Source organism: Tenrec ecaudatus, chromosome 18 (assembly GCF_050624435.1).
Source record: "Tenrec ecaudatus isolate mTenEca1 chromosome 18, mTenEca1.hap1, whole genome shotgun sequence".
NCBI classification, from domain to species: Eukaryota; Metazoa; Chordata; class Mammalia; order Afrosoricida; family Tenrecidae; genus Tenrec; species Tenrec ecaudatus.
The window spans coordinates 22,569,274-22,589,160 of NC_134547.1; the positions used below are offsets into that span (position 1 = coordinate 22,569,274).

The following is a 19,887-nucleotide window of genomic DNA, read 5'->3' on the forward strand; positions in this document are numbered from 1 at the left end:
TCGGTCACCTGGGATCTCTGTGAGTCCAATCTTCTACCCACACCCAGCCACAGGGACAGGCCTGGTTGCAGGTCCCACTCTCTTAGGAACCTCGGCGGCGAGATCGGTTACATATCAGGTCGTTAATTCGGATTTTAGCAGTTGGACCCCCCCATGTCCGTCGAAGGGAGATGTATAGCCTGGGACACGGGCAGGGTCTGCTCGATGGCGGCGAGTGTGAGCGGGGCGGAAGGTTCTGCTGGAGGACCGACATCCACGCACACCTGGCTTACCTACAGGCTCAGGCCCTCCCAATAGGCGGGTGCTTCGCGCTTCGAATGCGGTTGCGGTACTTACAGCGAGCCCCCGCGGCTGTCGAGACTTTTCTACGAGGCTCGCTCGGGGGTTCCTCGGCGACAGGCACAGACCCCTGCAAATATGACGCGCGGGAGTCCGGTCAGCCAGCGCCCAACATGCACCCGCAGCCGCCCACCTCCAGCCGTCCGTGCGCACGCGGTCCCCGGGCTCGCGCTCGCGCACCAGCCACGGCCGGCGGCTGGCGCCTCCAGGCACGGACTACATTTCCCACAGGCCTCCGCGCCGACTTCCTTCCGGCTCCCCGCCCGGGCGGCTCCGAGAGGTGAGTGGGTCGCGCGCACAGAGGCAACGGGCGCGGGGGCGGCGCGGGGGCGGCGCCGGCCTGGGTGTGAGCCAGGTGGCGGTGCTGGGGAGTGTGTGAGGCTGACGGAGCCTTAAGGGGTCGGCTGCACCCTCCGCTCTCCCGGGAAGCTCCCCGGCCTCCGAGGCCTGGAGCTCGGCATGGCTCCCAAAGAGATGTGGGAACCCCGCGACTCGGCCCCCAAACAAAAGGTGCGTTCCCGTGGAGGGACCGCTGCAGATCCTGGAAGCGTGGCTTTCCAAGAGTTCCTTTCCAAGGCCGCTGCCGTATTTCAGGCCCTCCTGCCCCATCTTTTGTCCTCTGCTGTTGCTATGTGATGGAGGGAAAGGGCAGGTTCTCCCGGGCTGCTCCCCGCTGCCATCCCTAATATCTATGATGGAAAGCAGGGATGCGCCCTGATTTAACCAGACCGAGCTGAGCTCCAAGAAAGGCCCGTGGTCCCCAGTCCTGCTGATCGTTAACAGAAAACTCTAGGAAGGGAGAAAAGAATTGTACATACAATGAAGAGTCAAGGTCAAAATGAGTTCTTGCTTCCTTTTTATGCCAAGAAATAGAGTTTTTATTGTTCGTGGTACAGGGATATTTGCTTCCGGTGTCAATTTTAGCGAGAACTCCAGCTCGGACAAGGAAGAAAAAACAGCCCTGCCTGAGAAGGGAAAGACAAAAGCCAGCTGCAAAATGAATAGAACCCGTTATTTTTTTTCAAAGTCAATGCGATCACAACCACTCTTTGAGAGATTATTGCTTTCTTACTATAGTGCCCAAGACCTGCTTTGCGATGTTCCTTCGTGGAGATGTCCAATTGCTAAACCACTCCAACGTAAGCGCGCACCCAATCTCCAAATAACGCCGGGGCACCACCAGTCCGATTTCACTGGGTGGCAGTGGATGGGTGTGCTGTTCAAATCCCACTGCAGGAACCCCAACCAGACCAGCGCTACGGCATGTGTGCCCGAGTAGACTAGTTCACGATGACGTTTTCAATTCTTAATGTTTTAGAAGGGGATTGCTTGGTGCATATGTTGTGCTGCGGGATGAGTCCACGTTTTTCTCTATCACCCAGATTTAAACATTAGCAGAATGTTACCACATTGACTTAAATCTATCTACTATATCAGTAGTTCTCAACCTTCCTAATGCCGTGACCCTTTCATACAGTTCCTCATGTGGTGGTGACCCCCCTCAACCATAAAATTATTCTCATTGCTACTTCATCACTGTCATTTTGCTACTGTTGTGAATCAGGTGACCCCTGTAAAAGGGTCATTCGACACACACACACACACACACACACACACACACACACCCCAGAAGGGTCGCGACCCACAGGTTGAGAACCGCTGGGCTATGTGCTAAGCGTCAGGAGCCCCCATGGTGCAGTGGTTATTTAGGTGCTCCATGGTGAACTGACAGGTCAGCAGTTCGAACCCACCAAACCATCTGTGAGAGAAAGATGTGGCTGTCTGCTCTGTACAGGTGACAGCCCTGGAACCCATGGAGCAGTTTCACGCTGCCCTGTTGGGCTGTATTGTTGCTGCTAGGGGTCATCAAGTCAATTCTGCCGTATGTACAGCCGTGAAACCCTGCCAAGTCCCACAATTCTGGTGATGTTTCCGCTTATTATAGCCACTGTGTCGGCCCCTTTTGTCGAGGACCTTCCTCTTTTTATCAAGTATCATGTCCTAATAATATGTTCATCTTATGTGAGATGTGTACTCATTTCTAAGGAGCATTCAGGCTATACTTCTTTGAAGACATATTGGTTTGTTCTTCTAGTAGTTTGTGGGGTATTCAACATAATTCAAATGCATCAATTCTTCTTATATCTTCCTTATTCATCGTCCAGATTTCTTGTGCACATGAGGTGATTGAAAACACCATGACTTTGTAGTAGCTGTCAGGCACCGTGTGGTTTTCCCTTTTTGTGTGGGGGAAATTTAGACAGGATCCTGGGGGCTCAAAGGAGGCTCTATTTAGATGGGGTGGCCCCTTCTCAGCTCTGGAAAGTTCTAATGGGGGCCAAGAAAGTTGCTTAGAGAAATAGTCTGTTCTTCAGTGAGAAGAACAGATCTACTACATTGCCAGATGGGGACGTAGTTTGAAAATCTGCTGAAGTACTTGAGCTTCTACATACACCAAATCTGTCATCGTTCAGCTTGGTTTTCTTAAGGTTGGGGAGAACTGAATTTTTTCAGACTCACTTTACCCTCTTCCAGTTTGTCTGGGTGTGGGATGAAGATGGGGTTAGTGGGAAGTGTGGCTGGCACGGAGGACTAGCAGAAGAAAACACTCATTAATATGAGAGTAAGTAAAAAGCCATTATTATTAGTGTTTCAGTTCATACATGTAAAAAAAGGTTTATTCCAAACCAAATATGTTTATACATGCCCTTGCTGTCAGTGAATGGCTGCTGGCAAATTCTCAGAGTAAAATATTTGTCTCAGTCTCCTTAGGGCAGGCGTCCTCACACTACTGCCCGCGGGCCACATGCGGCCCGCCAAGGACATTTATTCGGCCCACCGGGTATTTTCGCCCATTTGCTTTTTTACTTCAAAATAAGATACGTGTAGTGTGCATAGGAATTTGTTCATAGTTTTGGTTTTTTTTAACTATAGTCCGGCCCTCCAATGGGTCTGAGGGACAATGAACTGGCCCCCCGTTTAAAAAGTTTGAGGACCCCTGCCTTAGGGTGTCTTAAAAACAAAACAAAACCCAATGTTTTGGGCCATTGGGGGGAAAAATATTCTGAACTTAGAACTAATACGAAAAAAACCCCACAAAAAACCCTCAAATGGACATCATCTCAAACCACTGAAGCTTTGCACCAAGTTGTCTGGAATGTAGCCCGACATAAAATAACAGTTTTTAGATGGGTGAAGTGTTTGAAGGAAGATTGGGTAGTCCTCAAAGATGACATTCCCAGTCATGCAGGTCAACTCAGAGGTTAGGATGGCTGTTTGGGGAAATCCAAAGGGATGGTCTCGATGAACTTTCTGAAAGGACAGGGATGGTCCAGGGGAAGTATCAGGAAGTATCAGGAAGAAGGTTGAGCACTGCATTGGTAGGAAAGGAGAGTTGTGCTGAGGAGTTGATGCTAACACATCAACACCACCTGCTCATTCTTCGAGGCCTGTGAAGACAGCCTTATGTGAATTTCACTGGGAAACATTAGCCCCTCCACTCTACGGCCCTGGTCTTACCTCTTGAAACTGAATTTTGTTCCCCGAACTCAAAGATCATTTAAAAAGCGTACCGTTTTGAGTCCGTTAAGGATATCAAGACTGCCATTGTGGCATGTGGTAAATGGCAGAGCACAGATTTCCTCGGGGAGGCTTAGCGAGATGGAAACACCTCTTTAGATGTGTATAGATCTTGATGAAGGAATGTCAAGAAACAATAACTTCACATTTTGAAATGTTTGTTCAGTATTTTCAGTGATTTTCTAGCAATACTTTTTGACCGGCCCTCCTCTAAATTATTTTGGGAGCTTTGCAGTGCAGGAGAGGGGCCCTGGTAACAGTGGGTTGCATGTTGGGCTGCTAACCACAAGCTTAGCAGTTCGAAACCTCCAGCCACTCTTGGGAGAAAGCTGAGGCTTTCTACTGCTGTCAAGACTACAGTCTTGGAGCCGACGGGTGCAGGTCTGCCCCGTCCTGTTTGGTGGCAATGAATTGGACTTAACTTGAGGTCATTGAGGATCAACTTGACAGCAACTAGCAATCAGGCTCATGTGGTTTTGTGATTTCTTTGTCTTCCTCCCAGCTCCAGCTTCTGTGGACTCTGCGATTAGCCAATAGAGAAATCTTGAAAAGGACTGACCACTTCTGAGCGCTCTAATACCATGGCCCATGTAAGTTGGTGGTTTTTTGGTTGTTTTTTTTTTAATAATGACAATTTCTAGGTCATGTGTATCTACTCATTCCTTATCCCGAAACTTCCTACTTAGCAGAGCTCCATGTAAGAACTTTTTTCTCAGTTCCCCTCATTGTTATGAGGATGTGGACTAAACATCCCGGTGTCATTGCTATAAGCTGTTATCTTCTTTACACTATCTATTAAATCTTTTGTGGCTATCAATAAGGGAGAAAGAATAAAATATATTGAGAAAAATGTAGACATGGCCTATAGTATTTTTCCCCTGTTAGTATTTTCCAGTAGAACACCTTTTGATTTTAATACCTAAGAAAAAGTATGCATATATTTATCTCAGAACATTATTATTTGTTCTAGTCTTACATAGGAAAATTTTTTTATCTCCAATATGTACTCTGACATTTTGGGAACATTTTATTGAAGTACAACATGCATATAGAAAAATACACAAATCATAAGGATTTCGGTAAATGAAGTCTTTTAAACACATCTATGCTAAAAGCCCTCTGGACAAGAATGAGAACGTTACCAGCACCCCAGATGTCTTCCTGTACTCACTCCCACGCCCCTACTCGCTGAGCCCAAATGCAATCATTATTCTGGCTACATTTCAACATCATAGGTTAATTTCGCCCGTTTTTAGAACTTTCTATAAAGGGAATACAACACCTTTTAACAAAAGAAAATGTACAGGAAGCATCGCGTTTTATTTCCAATAAAATTGCTAGCCTATCAGAATCATCTGCAGGTGTGTTTGGACTATGCAGTAGGCTCTGCTGATACCAAAGGAAGAAGCATCAGACTCTCATACCAAGTACGAGCCTTTCCTGCTGTATGTTCTTGTTGGAGATTCATTTCCATATATTTAGCTCGTATTGTATAGTCTGAATTGAGTTCCTAAACAATTGAGAAAATATTGAGGAAAAATATGTGAAGAGAAATAAAGCACATAAGGAAAAATATGTCACTAGATGAAAATCATGAAGCCAAAGACGTAGATTTCTTCTGGCCAGAAGTTACTCCTGTGCGTATGGGGGAAAGTTGTGATTTTGGCTAGAGGATTGGTATTGACATGTAATACATTATAATTTTCTGATCATGAGGAAATAGTTCCCTGGTTGATAATATAGTGCTAGAATATCTGAATAGATGAGTAGGAAGTTCCTGTTTTGAGCTTTTCTTGAAGATTTTAGGAACTATTTGACTTTAAGCACTTTAAACTTCCCCACAGACAGTAGATAATATAGGCATTAGTGTTGACTGGTCTCATTTTCCCTTATTAAGATCTTATGCTCTGTAAGGCGTTCAGGACTGGGCAGGGTCATAATGAAAACTTCAAGGATCATCTGTGGAGCACCGTGAAAGAATACTATGAACAATATCCATATCATACAGTTTTACAGAATGTGCTGGGCTAGGTCAGCATTTCTCAACCTTAGCACTACGCATATTTTGGATCAGGTGGTCATTTATTGTAAGGGATAACATGCTTGGCAGCATTCCTGGCCTCTGTGTATTAGATGCTACAGTGTTATCTGGCTACAGGATTAGTATTGACATATTAGAATTATTTTATCTCGCTCTTCTAGCCACAACATGTAACTCCCACCAAATGACTGGGTAGGACTATGCAAATGCGAGGTGCTTGTGGCTGACCCAGGGAGTTGGATAGCTTTCTAATAATGTAAATAAGGGCTATGTCACCCTTATGCGGATGGAATCATGCAAATAATGTATATAGACCCCTCATGTGGGGATTGGTTAATTTTACCATCCCACCTGGCTTGAAAATGACAAGAAGGATGATCTCGCTAGCATTGAGAAGACCTAGGAGTAGAGTGTGTTCTTAGGACCTAAGATACCCGTGCTGAGCCTCATCCATGCAGGAGACAGAGAGCTGTGACAGCAACAAGCAGCTGTAGAGAAGCGGTGGCAACAGAACCAGGACCAGCAGGAGGTGGTGCAGTAGGTTTCCGGCCCCAGAGAATGAGAATGCTGAGCATCTTTGGTCAGGAGACTTAACAATGCATTCTTAAGGATGCATTTGTGCACTTATTGATGGAGTGAGACTTGCCCAGCCACCTCACTAGAAAGCTGAGTGCCTTCAAGCAGGAGAAGGCTTGCTTGTGGCAAGTGCTCCTGAGCACTGATTGGAAGAGACTGCCACACTTGACCACGCAGGGAAATTGGCTAGAAAGACACGTGTTTGTGGGCCTAGCTGAGAGGAGGCTGTCCTGATTGAAGAACTGTATCATGAAGGATTCCTGAGCCTGAATTGTAACCTGTTACTTCAGTGTGATCTATGAGTTTGATATGGTCGATGAGTTTTATACGGTCATTGCAGCAGATTATGAAGCCCACAAGAGAAGTAGAGAATGCTGTGGGAGAGACAAGTAGTGTCAGGATTTATACAAAGGATGGACAGTGGAGGCATATATGACTACTACCTCATAGGTATCAGTGTTGGGTGACTGATATTGATCATCTTGATTCTCCTTTCCTCCATTGTGAACGTAGAAGTAAAACAGAGGCCACCCCACATTGTTTTTCACAAATGTTGAGTAGTACTCCTTGCCAGTTGTAAGAACCAAAATTGTTTGTAAACTTCCAAATAACACCTGGGGAGCTGATTACTCTTCATTCTAAACCACGGGCTTGTGGTGATATGTTTATAATATTGTCACAATTCACAATCCTCTAATTTGAGAATAAGGAATGGTGTTCAGGGAGGGATGATGCATATAAAGGGAAAATCATCCAGATACGTGTTAGATGATTGTAGCTCTTGAGATTTGGGGGAAGATTACACTGAATTAAGACATCTGAAATATTTAAAGGTAGAGCCCAATATTTTAAAAATGTGAACTATGTAGCAAAAATTTTTGTTTATAAAATAATTTGCTCTGACAGGGGAAATGTTTATATAAAATCTGACATTGTGAATGACCAACATGAGTCTTGAAGTTATTTAATTTTATAAAAATATTCTTTTCTAAGAGATTTGTTTTACGTTTGGGAGAAATGTTTATTAAAAAATTATCACTAAAGGGAAAAGAGGATGGAAGACATCACACTTCTTTTTTATTATTTGAGAGTGATTTGGACTTCACGCTTCTTAAGAATTTATGATGGAGGCACTTAGCATACAGTAGGCTTATGTATATGATTGCATTTGATTGAGATTCTCGGGTTATTTTGCTCATTTGCAGACTGGTTGGATAAGTTTTTCCATGCTGTGCCAGGATTTAATTTACAGCCATAGAGCTCCTCAGTACCTGTGAAACCCTCTGCTTCAATCATACTACTCTCTTTAAACTCTCTTCTACTCCAGTCATGGAACCGTGATGGTAATGTTGAGTAAGCCTTGGACTACTAACCAGGAGATTGGCAGTTCAAACACACTAGCACCCCACATAAAGATCTCCAGCCTCAGAGACCACATATGGGGTCACTATGGGTAGGAATGACCCGGATGGCAGTGGGGTTTTCAGGACTTATGTCGTGACTGTTTAGTCTGAGCCCTGCTATCTGCTTGCTATCTGCCCCCCCACCACCACCACGATGTAGTTTCTAATATCTACTCTTTCCACTTGAAGGGTAATTCATTTATTTCCACCTACAACCCGACTTCATCTTTTCAGGATTCAGTGACATTCAGGGATGTAGCCATAGACTTCTCCCAGGAGGAGTGGGAGTGCCTGGAGCCTGCTCAGAGGGACTTGTATAAGGATGTGATGTGGGAGAACTATAGCAACTTCATCTCACTAGGTAAGGTGACTTATCTCCAGATACTGGCTTTCTCTACTGTCAAGTTCAGAGCTCTTATTTTGAGAAACTGGCTATATTTTTGTTCTCTATTGCCAAAGGAACGGTTTCAGTTCATGTTAGTAGGTTGGGAATGGAGCCTTCCATTTAATAACGCTTTCTCGAAGTCTACTGGCCCTTTAGATTTTTTTTGGTGGAAGGAGTGGACTCTTCCTGCAATGTTCTTTTTTCTTCAGGATCCAAGAAGCAGGACTTGAATTCTGGATCGTATGATTATATACAACAGAAACATCGTTCAAGAAATCAGTAGTATTTGTGCTCAGTGCGACTTTCCATTCCAGCTACAAGGAGAGTCAAAGCTGGACACAGAGATCTGAGTTTCTCTAATAACCAAAAGAACTTGTCCACTTTATGTAGTGTGGTTTGCATACGCAAAGTTTATTTAAGACTTACCTTCTCTGTCTTATAACAGATAAACTGGTTTCTACCTGTTTATGATTTACCGTTAAAATCTAAGAACTCTACATTTAGCGTTGAAAGGATATGTGAATCCCCCAGGAAGCCTCTTATTCTCCTCTCACTAAAATAACAACACTAAACATTCATAGTTAACACACACATGAGTTTTCCATGTATTTATACATATAACTACATGCATTCGTGTGTACCCAGGCACTGTTTTACGCTTTTTACATTATTGATTAATCCTCTCAGTAATGCTACAAGAAGGACACTGCCATCTCCTTTTAGGTGAGAAAATGAGGTATGTATTTGCCGAGGGCACAGAGGTAATATGGAAAATTCGAACACACATAATCACTAAGTTATCCAAAGGCGAACTTTGGACCGCCTTGAGAAAATGGGAATCCCAGAACACTTGATTGTGCTCCTGTGGAACCTATACCTGGATCGAGAGGCAGCTGTGAGGTCAGAACATGGGCATGCTGCATGGTTTAACACCAGGAGAGTGTGCAGCACGGTTGCATCCTCTCACCACACTTATTCAGTATGAGTGCTGAGCGACTAGTCAAAGAGGCTGAGTTATATGAAGAAGGATGTGCATCAGGATGGAGGGAGGGCCTATTCACTACCTGCGCTGTGCAGATGACCCAAACTTGCTGGCTGAAAGTGAGGAGGACTTGAAGCACTTGCTCATGAAGATCAAAGACTACAACCTTCAGTGTGGATCACAACTCAACATAAAGAAGACCAAAATCTTCACAACTGGACCAAAGGTAACATCATGATAAATGTAGAAAAGGTTGAAGTTGTCCAGAATTTTGTCTTGCTTGGATCCACAATCAGTGTTCATGGAAGCAGCAATCAAAGAGATCAAAGGACACACTGCACTTGGAAAATCTGCTCACAAGATCTCTTTAGAGTGTTGAAAAGCAAAGGTGTTACTTTGAGGAGTGAGGGGCACCTAACCCAACTCACAGTATTTCCCATCACCTCATATGCGTGTGAAATGTGGGCATTGAATAAGGAGACTGAAGGAGAGTCCGTGCATTCGAACTCAGCTGGTGAAGCACATTGAAAGTACCGTGGACCGCCAGGAGAACAGACATCCAGAATGCTCCTGAGAGGCAAGCATGGGAGACTTCATCTCAATGATGTGGATAGGTTTGAAAGGAGAGAACAGTCCTTGAAGAAGAACAACATGCATGGAAAAGTAGCAGGTAGCAAAAAAGAGGAAGGCCTTTAATAAGCTGGACTGATAGGGAGGCTGCGCGGGAGGCCTCCAGCATAAGCACAATTTAGCGATGGTGCAGGAGCGGGCAGCGTTTCGTTCTGTTGTACTAAGAGTCAGAACAGACTCCACGGCACCTAACAACAACATTAGAACTTAAACAAAAACAGGATCGGTAAAGAGACACTAACGTGTAGTGGTTGAGAATACAGACGGAAGTTCCTGTGTGTTCCAGAGTTGTGGAACACAGTATCCACAGTCTCCAAAGTGAGACATTTCCGAGGAGAAGCCACCTGAAGCTACCCTGAGGGAGTCAGAGTTTCGAAGCTAAAGGAACCACGTGGAGACCCCTGCCAGCGCCGAGGTGCTGACAACGCCACTGGATCCAGAAGACTTCCAAGCCACTGTCCTGTGATCTTCCTGCATTTGGCACCATTGCATGTGTTTCATGAGCCAGAAGAGGACTTATAGATTGGTATCAGACATATAGGCTAACATCAGACTTATGGGCTTGAACTGGACTGGGTTGAGATGCTTTCCTAATGTACAATTACTCTTTATAGAAAACTCTCTGTTATACATGGATGAGTTTCTATGGATTTGTGTCTCTAGTCTACCCGGACTAACACACACATCCTCTTCTGAATCTGACCTGAACCTCTGGCAGCTCCCTATCAATGTACTGCTCGATCTGTTGTTGGATGAGCTTCAGCAAAAGTTTGCTCGCACGGGATATTAATTGTTCTATAACTTGAGCATTCTTTTGGATCACCTTTTTTTTTTTTTGACAGGGGTACAAGTATGGATCTCTTCTAGGGCAAGTAACTGACTTCCAAATTTCCCGGCATAGTGGAGTGAGTGTTTCTACGATTTCATCAGTGTGTTGTAACATTTTCGTTGGTATTCCATCAATTCCTGGAGCCTGGCTTTTGGCTGATGCTTCCAGTGTAGCTTGAACGTCTTCCTTCAGTGCCATTGGTACAACTCATCTGTTGCCTCTTGAAATAGTGGAGTGTCAACCAGTCCTATTCGATTCCGTGACTCCGTATATTCTCTCCATCTTCTTTCGATGCTTCCTGCCCCATTCAATATTTTGCCCGTAGACTCTTTCAATATTGCAACTGAAATCTTGAATGTTTTCTCAAGTTCTTTCAGTTTAAGATATGCTGAGCATGTTCTTCCGGTTTTGTTTTTAACTCTAGGTCTTTGCGCATTTCATTATAATATTTTACTTTGTCTTCTGAACCTACCCTTTTAAATTTCCCATTTAGCTTTTTGACGTCATCATTTCTTCCACTTGCCTTAGCTGCTCTACAATTAAGAGTCTCTTCTGACATATACTCCAATCTTTTCTTTCTTTCCTCTCGTGTTAATGGCCTCTTGCTTTTGTCACGAATGATAGTCTGATGTCCTCCCAGTTATCCTCAGGTCTTCGGTCATTAGTGTTCAATGCATCAAATCTCTTCGTGAGATATTCTCGACGTTCAAAGGGGACATACTCAAGGTTGTATTTTGGCTCTTGTTAACTTCATGTAATTTGCTTCACTTCCAACTTGAATTTACATATGAGCAATTGATGATCTGCTCCACAGTCAGCCCCTGGCCTGGTTTTAGCTGCTGATATTTAGCTTCTCCAGTGTCCCCCCACAGATGTAGTCGATTTGATTTCTGGGTGTTCAATCTTCAGGAGTCTATGTGTTTGTTTGTTTTTGTGTGTGCATTGTTGTTGAAGAAAGGCATTTGCTATGAAGAAGTCATTGGTCTTACAGAATTTTATCATACCATCTCCAATTTTATTTCTGTCATCTCATTGCCATATTTTCCAACTACTGTTCCTTCCTCTTTGTATCCAACTTTTGCATTCCAATCACCAATAATTAGTGGTGCATCTTGATCGCATGTTTGATCAATTTTGACTAAAGATATTGATGGAATTCTTCAATTTCTTCATCACTAGCTCTAGTAGTTGGTGCATCAATTTGAATAATGATTGTATTGATTGGATTTCCTTGTGTGTGAATAGATATAATCCTATTATAGACATTATCATACTTCAAGATAGATCTTGAAACAGCCTTTTTGATGATGAACTCTTTTGACTGTTTCATGCCCATTATAATAAACCATATCATTTTCTGATTCAAAATGGCCAATACCAGTCCATTTCAGCTCACTATTGCCTAGAATGTCAATTTTCATGAGTTTCATTTCATTTTTTACTACTTCTAGTTTTCCTAGATTTGTATTTTGTTTATTAACATCTATTCATGAAGGCTTTACTCCAACCATGGCACTATGTCTGACAATGTTGTGCGTCTTTTAATGAAGTTTTCTGTATCTGACCACGTTCAATGCTATCCATAAGGTTTTCCATGGCTAATGTATCAGAAGTCGACAACCTATTCCTTATTTGTAGTCAGTTCTGAACCTGGAAGCCCTGGTGAAACCTGTTCACTTTGAGTGGCCCTGCAGCCATTTGAGACACTAATGACAAACTTCACTTCATATCCAGTCTCTGTAAAAGGTATGAGAAAATATCATGAAAAATGTTGTTCCGGTAAATTTGACAACTTACATAAAATAGAAAAATTCCTTGCCACAGTTGACACAGGAGAAAAGGAAAGATTGATCACTGTATATGTATTTCTGTTTTCTGCTATATATGAAATTCATTGTTACAATCCTTCTCACAGGGAAAATGCCAAGACCAGATACTTTCACCAATACATTCTATTATACAAGTAAGGCAAAAACATCAAAAATCACTTTCTTCCCTGGCATGAATGGTGCTTTTCAATCTATCACCCACAAGCCCAGCTATCTCCAGGATCTGAGCACTTTCCTTCCCTGTGTCTTGGGCGCTAGTATCCTACCTTGCTGCCTCCAGAAAGTGCACTTCCTCTTCACTTCCACACGACTCCCATGCAAACCCCTGCCCCATGGACATAAGGAACATGTATGTCTTCTAATCAGTGTATGTTATCTGTTAGTGCGAGCTGTCCAGTGTAACTCATATTGACAGAGTCGTACTGCCCCAAAGGATTTTCTGGGTTATAATTCCTATGAGAGCAGATTACGCGGTTTTCTTTTTCAAAGACACCGAGTAGGTTTGAATTGCTAACCCGTTAGTTAGCAGCCAAGTACTTAATTATTGCACTACCAGGCTTCCTTGTATTTTATTTACCTGTAATTAATTTTCGGATGTAGTTGTGTTTAATTCTACCATCTTCCTCTTTTCCCCAGATTTTTGTTGTTGTTCCTTCCCCCCCCCCTTTTGTTTTCTGTAGGTTAGAAGCCTTAGTGCTGTAGGGTAAGGTTGGACTGCTAAGCGCAAGGTGGGCAGTTCAAACCCACCAGCCTTTCCTCGGCAGAAAGATAAAGCTGTCTGCTCTTGTGAAGATTTACAGCCTCAGAAACACTATATAGGATCACCTTGAGTCTGAATCAACTCAATGGCAGTGAGTTGTTTTTTGTTTGTTTGCTTTTAGATGAACAAATATTTGCTTTTATTCTACCATTGCCACTTTACCGTATTAATTATACCCAAACAAACAAACCCACTCTATTGGGTTGATTCTGACTCATAGCAACCCTATAAGAACTGAATGGAACTGCCCCATAGGGTTTCCAAGGGTGTAAATTGTTAGGGAATCAAACATCTTTCTCCTGTGCTGACACATTCGATCTGCAAACCTTTTGGTTAGCAGCTGAGCATTTTAAACACTGTGCCACTAGGGCCCCTTATATGAATGGTACCTTGATTTTTCTTCTTTTGACCGCCCTAGAGATTAACACTCTCCCATAGAATCTAAATTAGATTCTAAGTTAACTCCTTTACCTGTTTGATGATGCAGTGGTTTGAGTTACATTATCATTCCTTTTACCTGTCCCCTACTTTTTTATTTTATACAGTTGCATTTTAATTTCTACATACATTTTAATCCTCACAGAATATTAATTTATAACTGTGCCCTATAGGCAATATTCATTTACCTACATGTATACTCTTCACAGGGCTGCTTCTTCTTTCCTGTATTACAGTGCTTCCATCTAGAATCTTCTTTTTGCCTGGAGAACTCCTTTTAGTATTCTTTTTATTATATCTATTGACAGTGAGTTAACTTAGGCGCTACTGGAATATAGCTTCATTTTTAGAGTACAGAATATTTTTTGTTTTTTTAAAATTTCTATTTATTTATTTAAAGAGTACAGAATTTTGTCTTCATTTTTATTAGGTACAGAATTATTGCTTGGCAGTTATTTTCTCTCAAGTCTTTGCCTTGAGTTGGTTTAAAGGTAACCTCAGGACAATAGTTTCAAGGGTTCATCCAGCCTCCATGGCTCCAGGAATTGAAAGATGTATTCTGCATTTTATCCTCTCCTTGGTCAGAATGTTCAGTCATGGGGCTGGGCACCATTCAGTTCTAGTCCCATGACAAAGGTGGCATTGAGGTAGTTAGCCACACATTCCACATCCTCCTCCTATTCCTCATTCTCATCCTTATTCTGTTGCTCCAGATGAACAGAGACCAATAGTTGTTCCCTAGATTCTGCTTGCAAAGCTTTGAAGACCCATGGCACTCTGCAGCAAACTAGGAGGCAGCACAGCACACTAACATCCGTTATTAGGCAAATTAACCAGGGATGTCCCACGAAACCATGGCCCCAAACCTCCAAGCCAAATCTAATGAGGTATTCGGTTATACATAAGCTGCTACAACCGAAATTCTGTTTTCACCTTGTTCTCAATATTTCTGTCATTTTTGCCAGTTCAGTTTTTTTACAGGAGTACAATTTGTTGACAGCACTTACAATAATCAGATGTGCACCTCTACCGTCAACCAATGTGCTTCATCCATCATTGTAAACCCAAAGTGCATATTCTATAAATAGTAGGTTCCCCTCTCGATCTCTCTCCCACCCGTGACCACTCTTGCCTTTTGGTCTCTATATGTTTGCTTGTTCTTGTCGTTTTCTATAAGTAAGGTCATGCATTTCACCTTTCGTGATTGATGCGTTTCAATCAGCATGGTGTGTGTACGCTCCCTCTTTGTTGCATCAAGACTTCACTTCTACTGGCTGAGTAGGATTCCATTGTATGTGTGCACCACATTTTGTTTATGCATCCATTTCTCGATGGATATTAAGGTTGTTTTCGCCCATGGGCTGTTGTGAATAGTGCTGCAATGAGCACTGACTGATGTAGTCTGCATTTGAGGCTTTCGGGTAAACACCCAGGAGTGGAGTTGCCTGACCATGCAGTAGTTTTCATTTTGGGTTGTTGTTTTTTTTAATCATTTTATTAGGGGCTCATAACACTCGTATCACAATCCACACATACATCAATTGTGTCAAGCACATTTGTACATTCATTGCCCTCATCATTCTCCAATCGTTTTTGTTTTTGCGGAGCCACCACACGATTTTCCATAACAGCTGTACCGTTTTTTATTCCCAGTAATGGATAAGTGTTCCATTTCTTCCACATCGTTGCCAACATTTGTTATTTTCTGTTTTTCTTAAGCATCCGAGTGTGAGCTAAGTGGTATCTCATGATAGTTTTGTATCTTGACGATGGCTAACATCACTGAGCATCTTTTCATGTATTTCACCCTTTATTTGTACTTTGGTTGTTAAAGCTTTATAAATATATAAGTTATCATATTCTTATCAGATATGTGATTTCCAATCTAAAGCTTGGTTTTTAACTGTTTGGGTGAGGTGTTTAATGAACAAGAGTTTTTTTTTTATCTTAAAGAGGTCCCACTTATTTATTTTATCATATGCTATTTGTGCTTTTAATATGAGATGGTCCATTGTTAAAAGCTAAGCCCAACGGCATTTCCCCTTCACGTGTTTTTCTGAAAAGTTTGCACATTTAGATCTTTAACCTGTGTTGAATTTATTTTTCATTTAGTGTGAGGCGTAGGTACTGTTTCATTTTTCTGTATGCAGAAAAACACATTTTCCCAGTATCATTTATTGAAGAGATTCTTACCCCCATCGATGGACTTAAAACCCTTATTTTAAAAATAGTTGAATATAGATATGTGGGTGTATATTCTCAGTTCTAGTCTATTGGTCTATATGTCTATTGTTATACTAGTATCAGGCTATTTTGATTATGTAGCTTTAGAAGTTTTAAAATTAAGAAGTGTGACTTTCTATTTTTTTCTTCTCTTTGAACATTACATTAAGAGCTATTAGCGTTCTGTATAAAGTTGAGGATTGCTTTTTCATTTCTGTAAAGAAAACTATTTGAATTTTGATCAGGATTGCATTAAATTTATAGATTACTTTAGGTCATATTGATATCTTAACAATATTAATTTTTTCAATCCACTAACATGGAACATTTTCCCATTTGTTTCTATTTTGTTTAATCTCTTCTTTTTGTTTGCTTGTTTTTTTGTATACTTTTTCCTTGGCTTATAAGATAATTTGTAATTGCTGAACATTATATATATTTAAAATTTTAATATTGTATCTGAATGATATTTTGTCTATCTCCAGAAAGGACTAATTGGCCTCTGGCTGATTATCTTCATCTATTTGAAAATCATAATTTTCCTCTTTATTTTAGTTATAAGTGTAGCCCTTGTAGAGTCCAAAGCATTTTATCCAATATGTTCTCTTCCTCTCTAGAATCTTGGTTACTATACCTTTGTCTTCAGACAGGTCTTTAAAATTCAAATTTAGTTGTTTTCACTAAACTAGTTCTGATAACAATTTCTCCATCATAGTCAGAATAACAGTCCCTCCTTCTATTATGTTATTTCTACATTTTAGAACAAATAACATGTAAACTATGTTGTTATAATAATGTTCACATCTGTTATCAGTCATAGAATTTAAAATATTTGCAGCGCACACCAATTCTTATGACTTAGTTTTCTTTTTTCCAGGCATCTTTTGGTTTTCTTTAGTTTATTGTTGTTATCATTTATCAGGAAAGCAATGTCTCAGAACCCCAAATCCAGCATTGTCATTCTATTTTTTTGGTGCATTTTGAGGTATACAAATTACTTTTCAGCTTTTTGTTACATTGTTCAATAGTTAGTTATTAATTTGTCAATTCCTTGATTTTAAAGTTGCATAGATTTGAATGGTCTACTCCAGCCCTATTTTCTCCATGAAACTTGTAAATTTTGGTATGTAAGTCAAAGTTGAGAAATTTGGGGAAGACATATATAGAAGGAATTTCTCTATGTTATAGTCTAATACAACCATTTGAAATAAATATTATTTTATATTTGTGTTTTATTTCTTTATGGAAGTTTTCTGACTTCTGGAACAAGAAAATACCATGCGTTTGATTCTTTATTCCTTTTTCTTTTTCAGATTTGGAGTCCAGTTACAGGACCAATAGTTTATCTCCTGAAAAGGACATTTATGAAATATTTTCATTCCAATGGGAAATAATGGAAAGTATTAAAAGCCATAGCCTCCAGGGCTCCATTTATAGAAATGATTGGGAATTCCAAAACAAGATTGAGGGGCCAAAGGAACCACAAGAGGGATATTATAGACAAGTGAAGATTATCCCTGGAAAAATGACCACTTACAAAAAAAACAATTTTCTTACTGAATATCAGGTAGTTCATAATGGAGAAAAGGTATATGAATGTAAGGAATGTAGGAAGACCTTTATTCGTCGCTCAACACTTAGTCAACACCTGAGAATTCATACTGGTGAGAAACCTTATAAATGCAAAGAGTGTGGGCAGGCCTTTAGACAGCGTGCACACCTTATTAGACATCACAAACTTCATACTGGTGAGAAACCTTATGCATGTAAGGAATGTGGGAAGGCATTTACTGTGCTCCAAGAACTTACTCAACATCAGAGGCTTCACACTGGTGAAAAACCCTATGAATGTAAAGAATGTGGGAAGGCCTTCAGAGTGCATCAACAACTTGCTCGACATCAGAGAATTCACACTGGTGAGAAACCTTATGAATGTAAGGCATGTGGGAAGACCTTTAGACAGTGTACACACCTTACTCGACATCAGAGACTTCATACGTCTGAAAAGCTCCATAAATGTAAGGAATGTGGGAAATCCTTCGTATGTGGTCCAGACCTTAGAATACATCAGAAAATTCATTTTGGTGATAAACCGTATATATGTAAGGAATGTGGAAAGGCTTTTAGAATATGCCAACAACTTACTGTCCATCAAAGTATTCATACAGGTGAGAAACCCTATGAATGTAAGGAGTGTGGAAAGACTTTTAGATTAAGACAACAGCTTGTTCGCCATCAGAGAATACATACTCGTGAAAAACCCTATGAATGTGTGGAGTGTTGGAAAACTTTTAGTAGTTACTCCCAACTCATTTCACATCAGAGCATTCATATCGGTGAGAGACCCTATGAATGCGAAGACTGTGGGAAGGCTTTTAGACTTTTCTCACAGCTTACTCAGCACCAGAGCATCCATACTGGTGAAAAACCTTATGAATGTAAGGAGTGTAGGAAACCTTTTAGACTGCTCTCACAACTTACTCAGCACCAGAGCATCCATACTGGTGAAAAGCCTTACGGATGTAAAGACTGTGGGAAGGCTTTTAGACTTTATTCATTTCTTACTCAGCACCAGAGGATTCATACTGGTGAGAAACCCTACAAGTGTAAGGAATGTAAGAAGGCCTTTAGACAACATTCACACCTCACTCAGCATCAGAGGGTTCACAATGCAATTTAATATAAGAAACCCTTCAAATGGACATTATGTTGCCAGACATCACAGAATGGTTTCTTGCTAATTGTGTTTAATTCTCACAACTAAGCCTAAGAGATTTTATATTAGATAAAAAATGTTGATTTAAAGGCCTCCTGTTACCATGTAAACATTGTTTATCTGTAGCAAACACGAGAGAATAATGTAATGAATTTAGAAAAAATTTAGCCTTATCTGTCATGATACTCATTGAATACTTTTATTACTAATATGACATTGGATATTTAAGCCTTTTTTTTACTCATTTGTAAAATGTTGATGGTCGTATCTGTATATTAGTTATTTATTGCTGTGTAATAAACTACCATCCCTTAATTATACGCCTGTGTAATAAAAACACACACACCTTTATTATCTCACAGTTTCTTTCAGCCAGAAGTCCAGGCATGAATTAGTTGGACCTTCTGCTTCAGGGTCTCTAACAAAGGTACAATCAGGGTTTCATCCAGGGCTGAGGTTTCATCTGCAGGTTTGACAAAGAATCTCCTGTTGTTTATAAACAAGCCATTGAGCAAACCCACACTCAAGGGAAGGAGAATATGAGGAGGTGGAGAGAGCCAATGGGAACCATTTTCTTTTTCAAAAAAAAATTTAATCACAGGGAGCCATTTTCAAGTCTGCCTGTCACAGTATATAAAAGGATTGAAATTAATACTTGGAAGAATAGCAGTTATGTATTGTCTATAATTGTTATCATAAGTACTAGTTAATTCATGGAAGAAAGTTATTACTTAAATAATAACTGTAACTTGCCTTCTATAACTTCTTAGCATTTATTAAACTTAAGGTAATTTAATCTGGATAAAAAATTATAATGAATGTGGTAAGTTCTTCATTCTTTGAGCAGCATCAGGAATTCTATGGGGAAAAAAACCCTTCAAACCCCCCAAACCCTAAATTTCGTAAATATGGGATTGTTACTAATACAGCTGTTGAAGAATTAAGAATATGAAATTATTAATCCCATAAAAAATTTTAAAACAAATGAGACTTAAAATTCACAGACCACAATTCACAGTGGATTAGAAATGAAAATAAGATGGCAAGAAATACTTGCAAATTTGGAAATTCAATATTGTGTGTGTGTGTGTGTGTGTGTGTAACTCCAATGTGCAATCCTACTGAAGGCTGTATGCCTTTCAGTGTTCAAATTGCTC

The 19,887-nt window shown here is 40.8% G+C and overlaps 1 protein-coding gene across 3 annotated transcripts; it reads left to right on the forward strand.

The window, feature by feature from the left end:
• The first annotated feature begins 577 nt into the window (after positions 1-577).
• On the forward strand, positions 578-19,406 carry ZFP14 (ZFP14 zinc finger protein). Of its 3 annotated transcripts, XM_075537146.1 has the most exons (5): positions 593-619; positions 1,417-1,478; positions 4,421-4,508; positions 8,173-8,299; positions 17,328-19,406. In XM_075537146.1, exons 3-5 carry the CDS (start codon positions 4,500-4,502, stop codon positions 18,692-18,694), a joined length of 1,503 nt encoding a protein of 500 aa, XP_075393261.1. In that variant the 5' UTR covers positions 593-619; positions 1,417-1,478; positions 4,421-4,499; the 3' UTR covers positions 18,695-19,406. The 3 variants fall into 3 exon arrangements, with proteins under 3 accessions (XP_075393262.1, XP_075393261.1, XP_075393263.1); XM_075537147.1 differs by lacking the exon at positions 1,417-1,478 and having other exon boundaries at positions 578-619; XM_075537148.1 differs by lacking the exons at positions 593-619; positions 1,417-1,478 and adding an exon at positions 693-849.
• Positions 19,407-19,887: the final 481 nt, after the last annotated feature.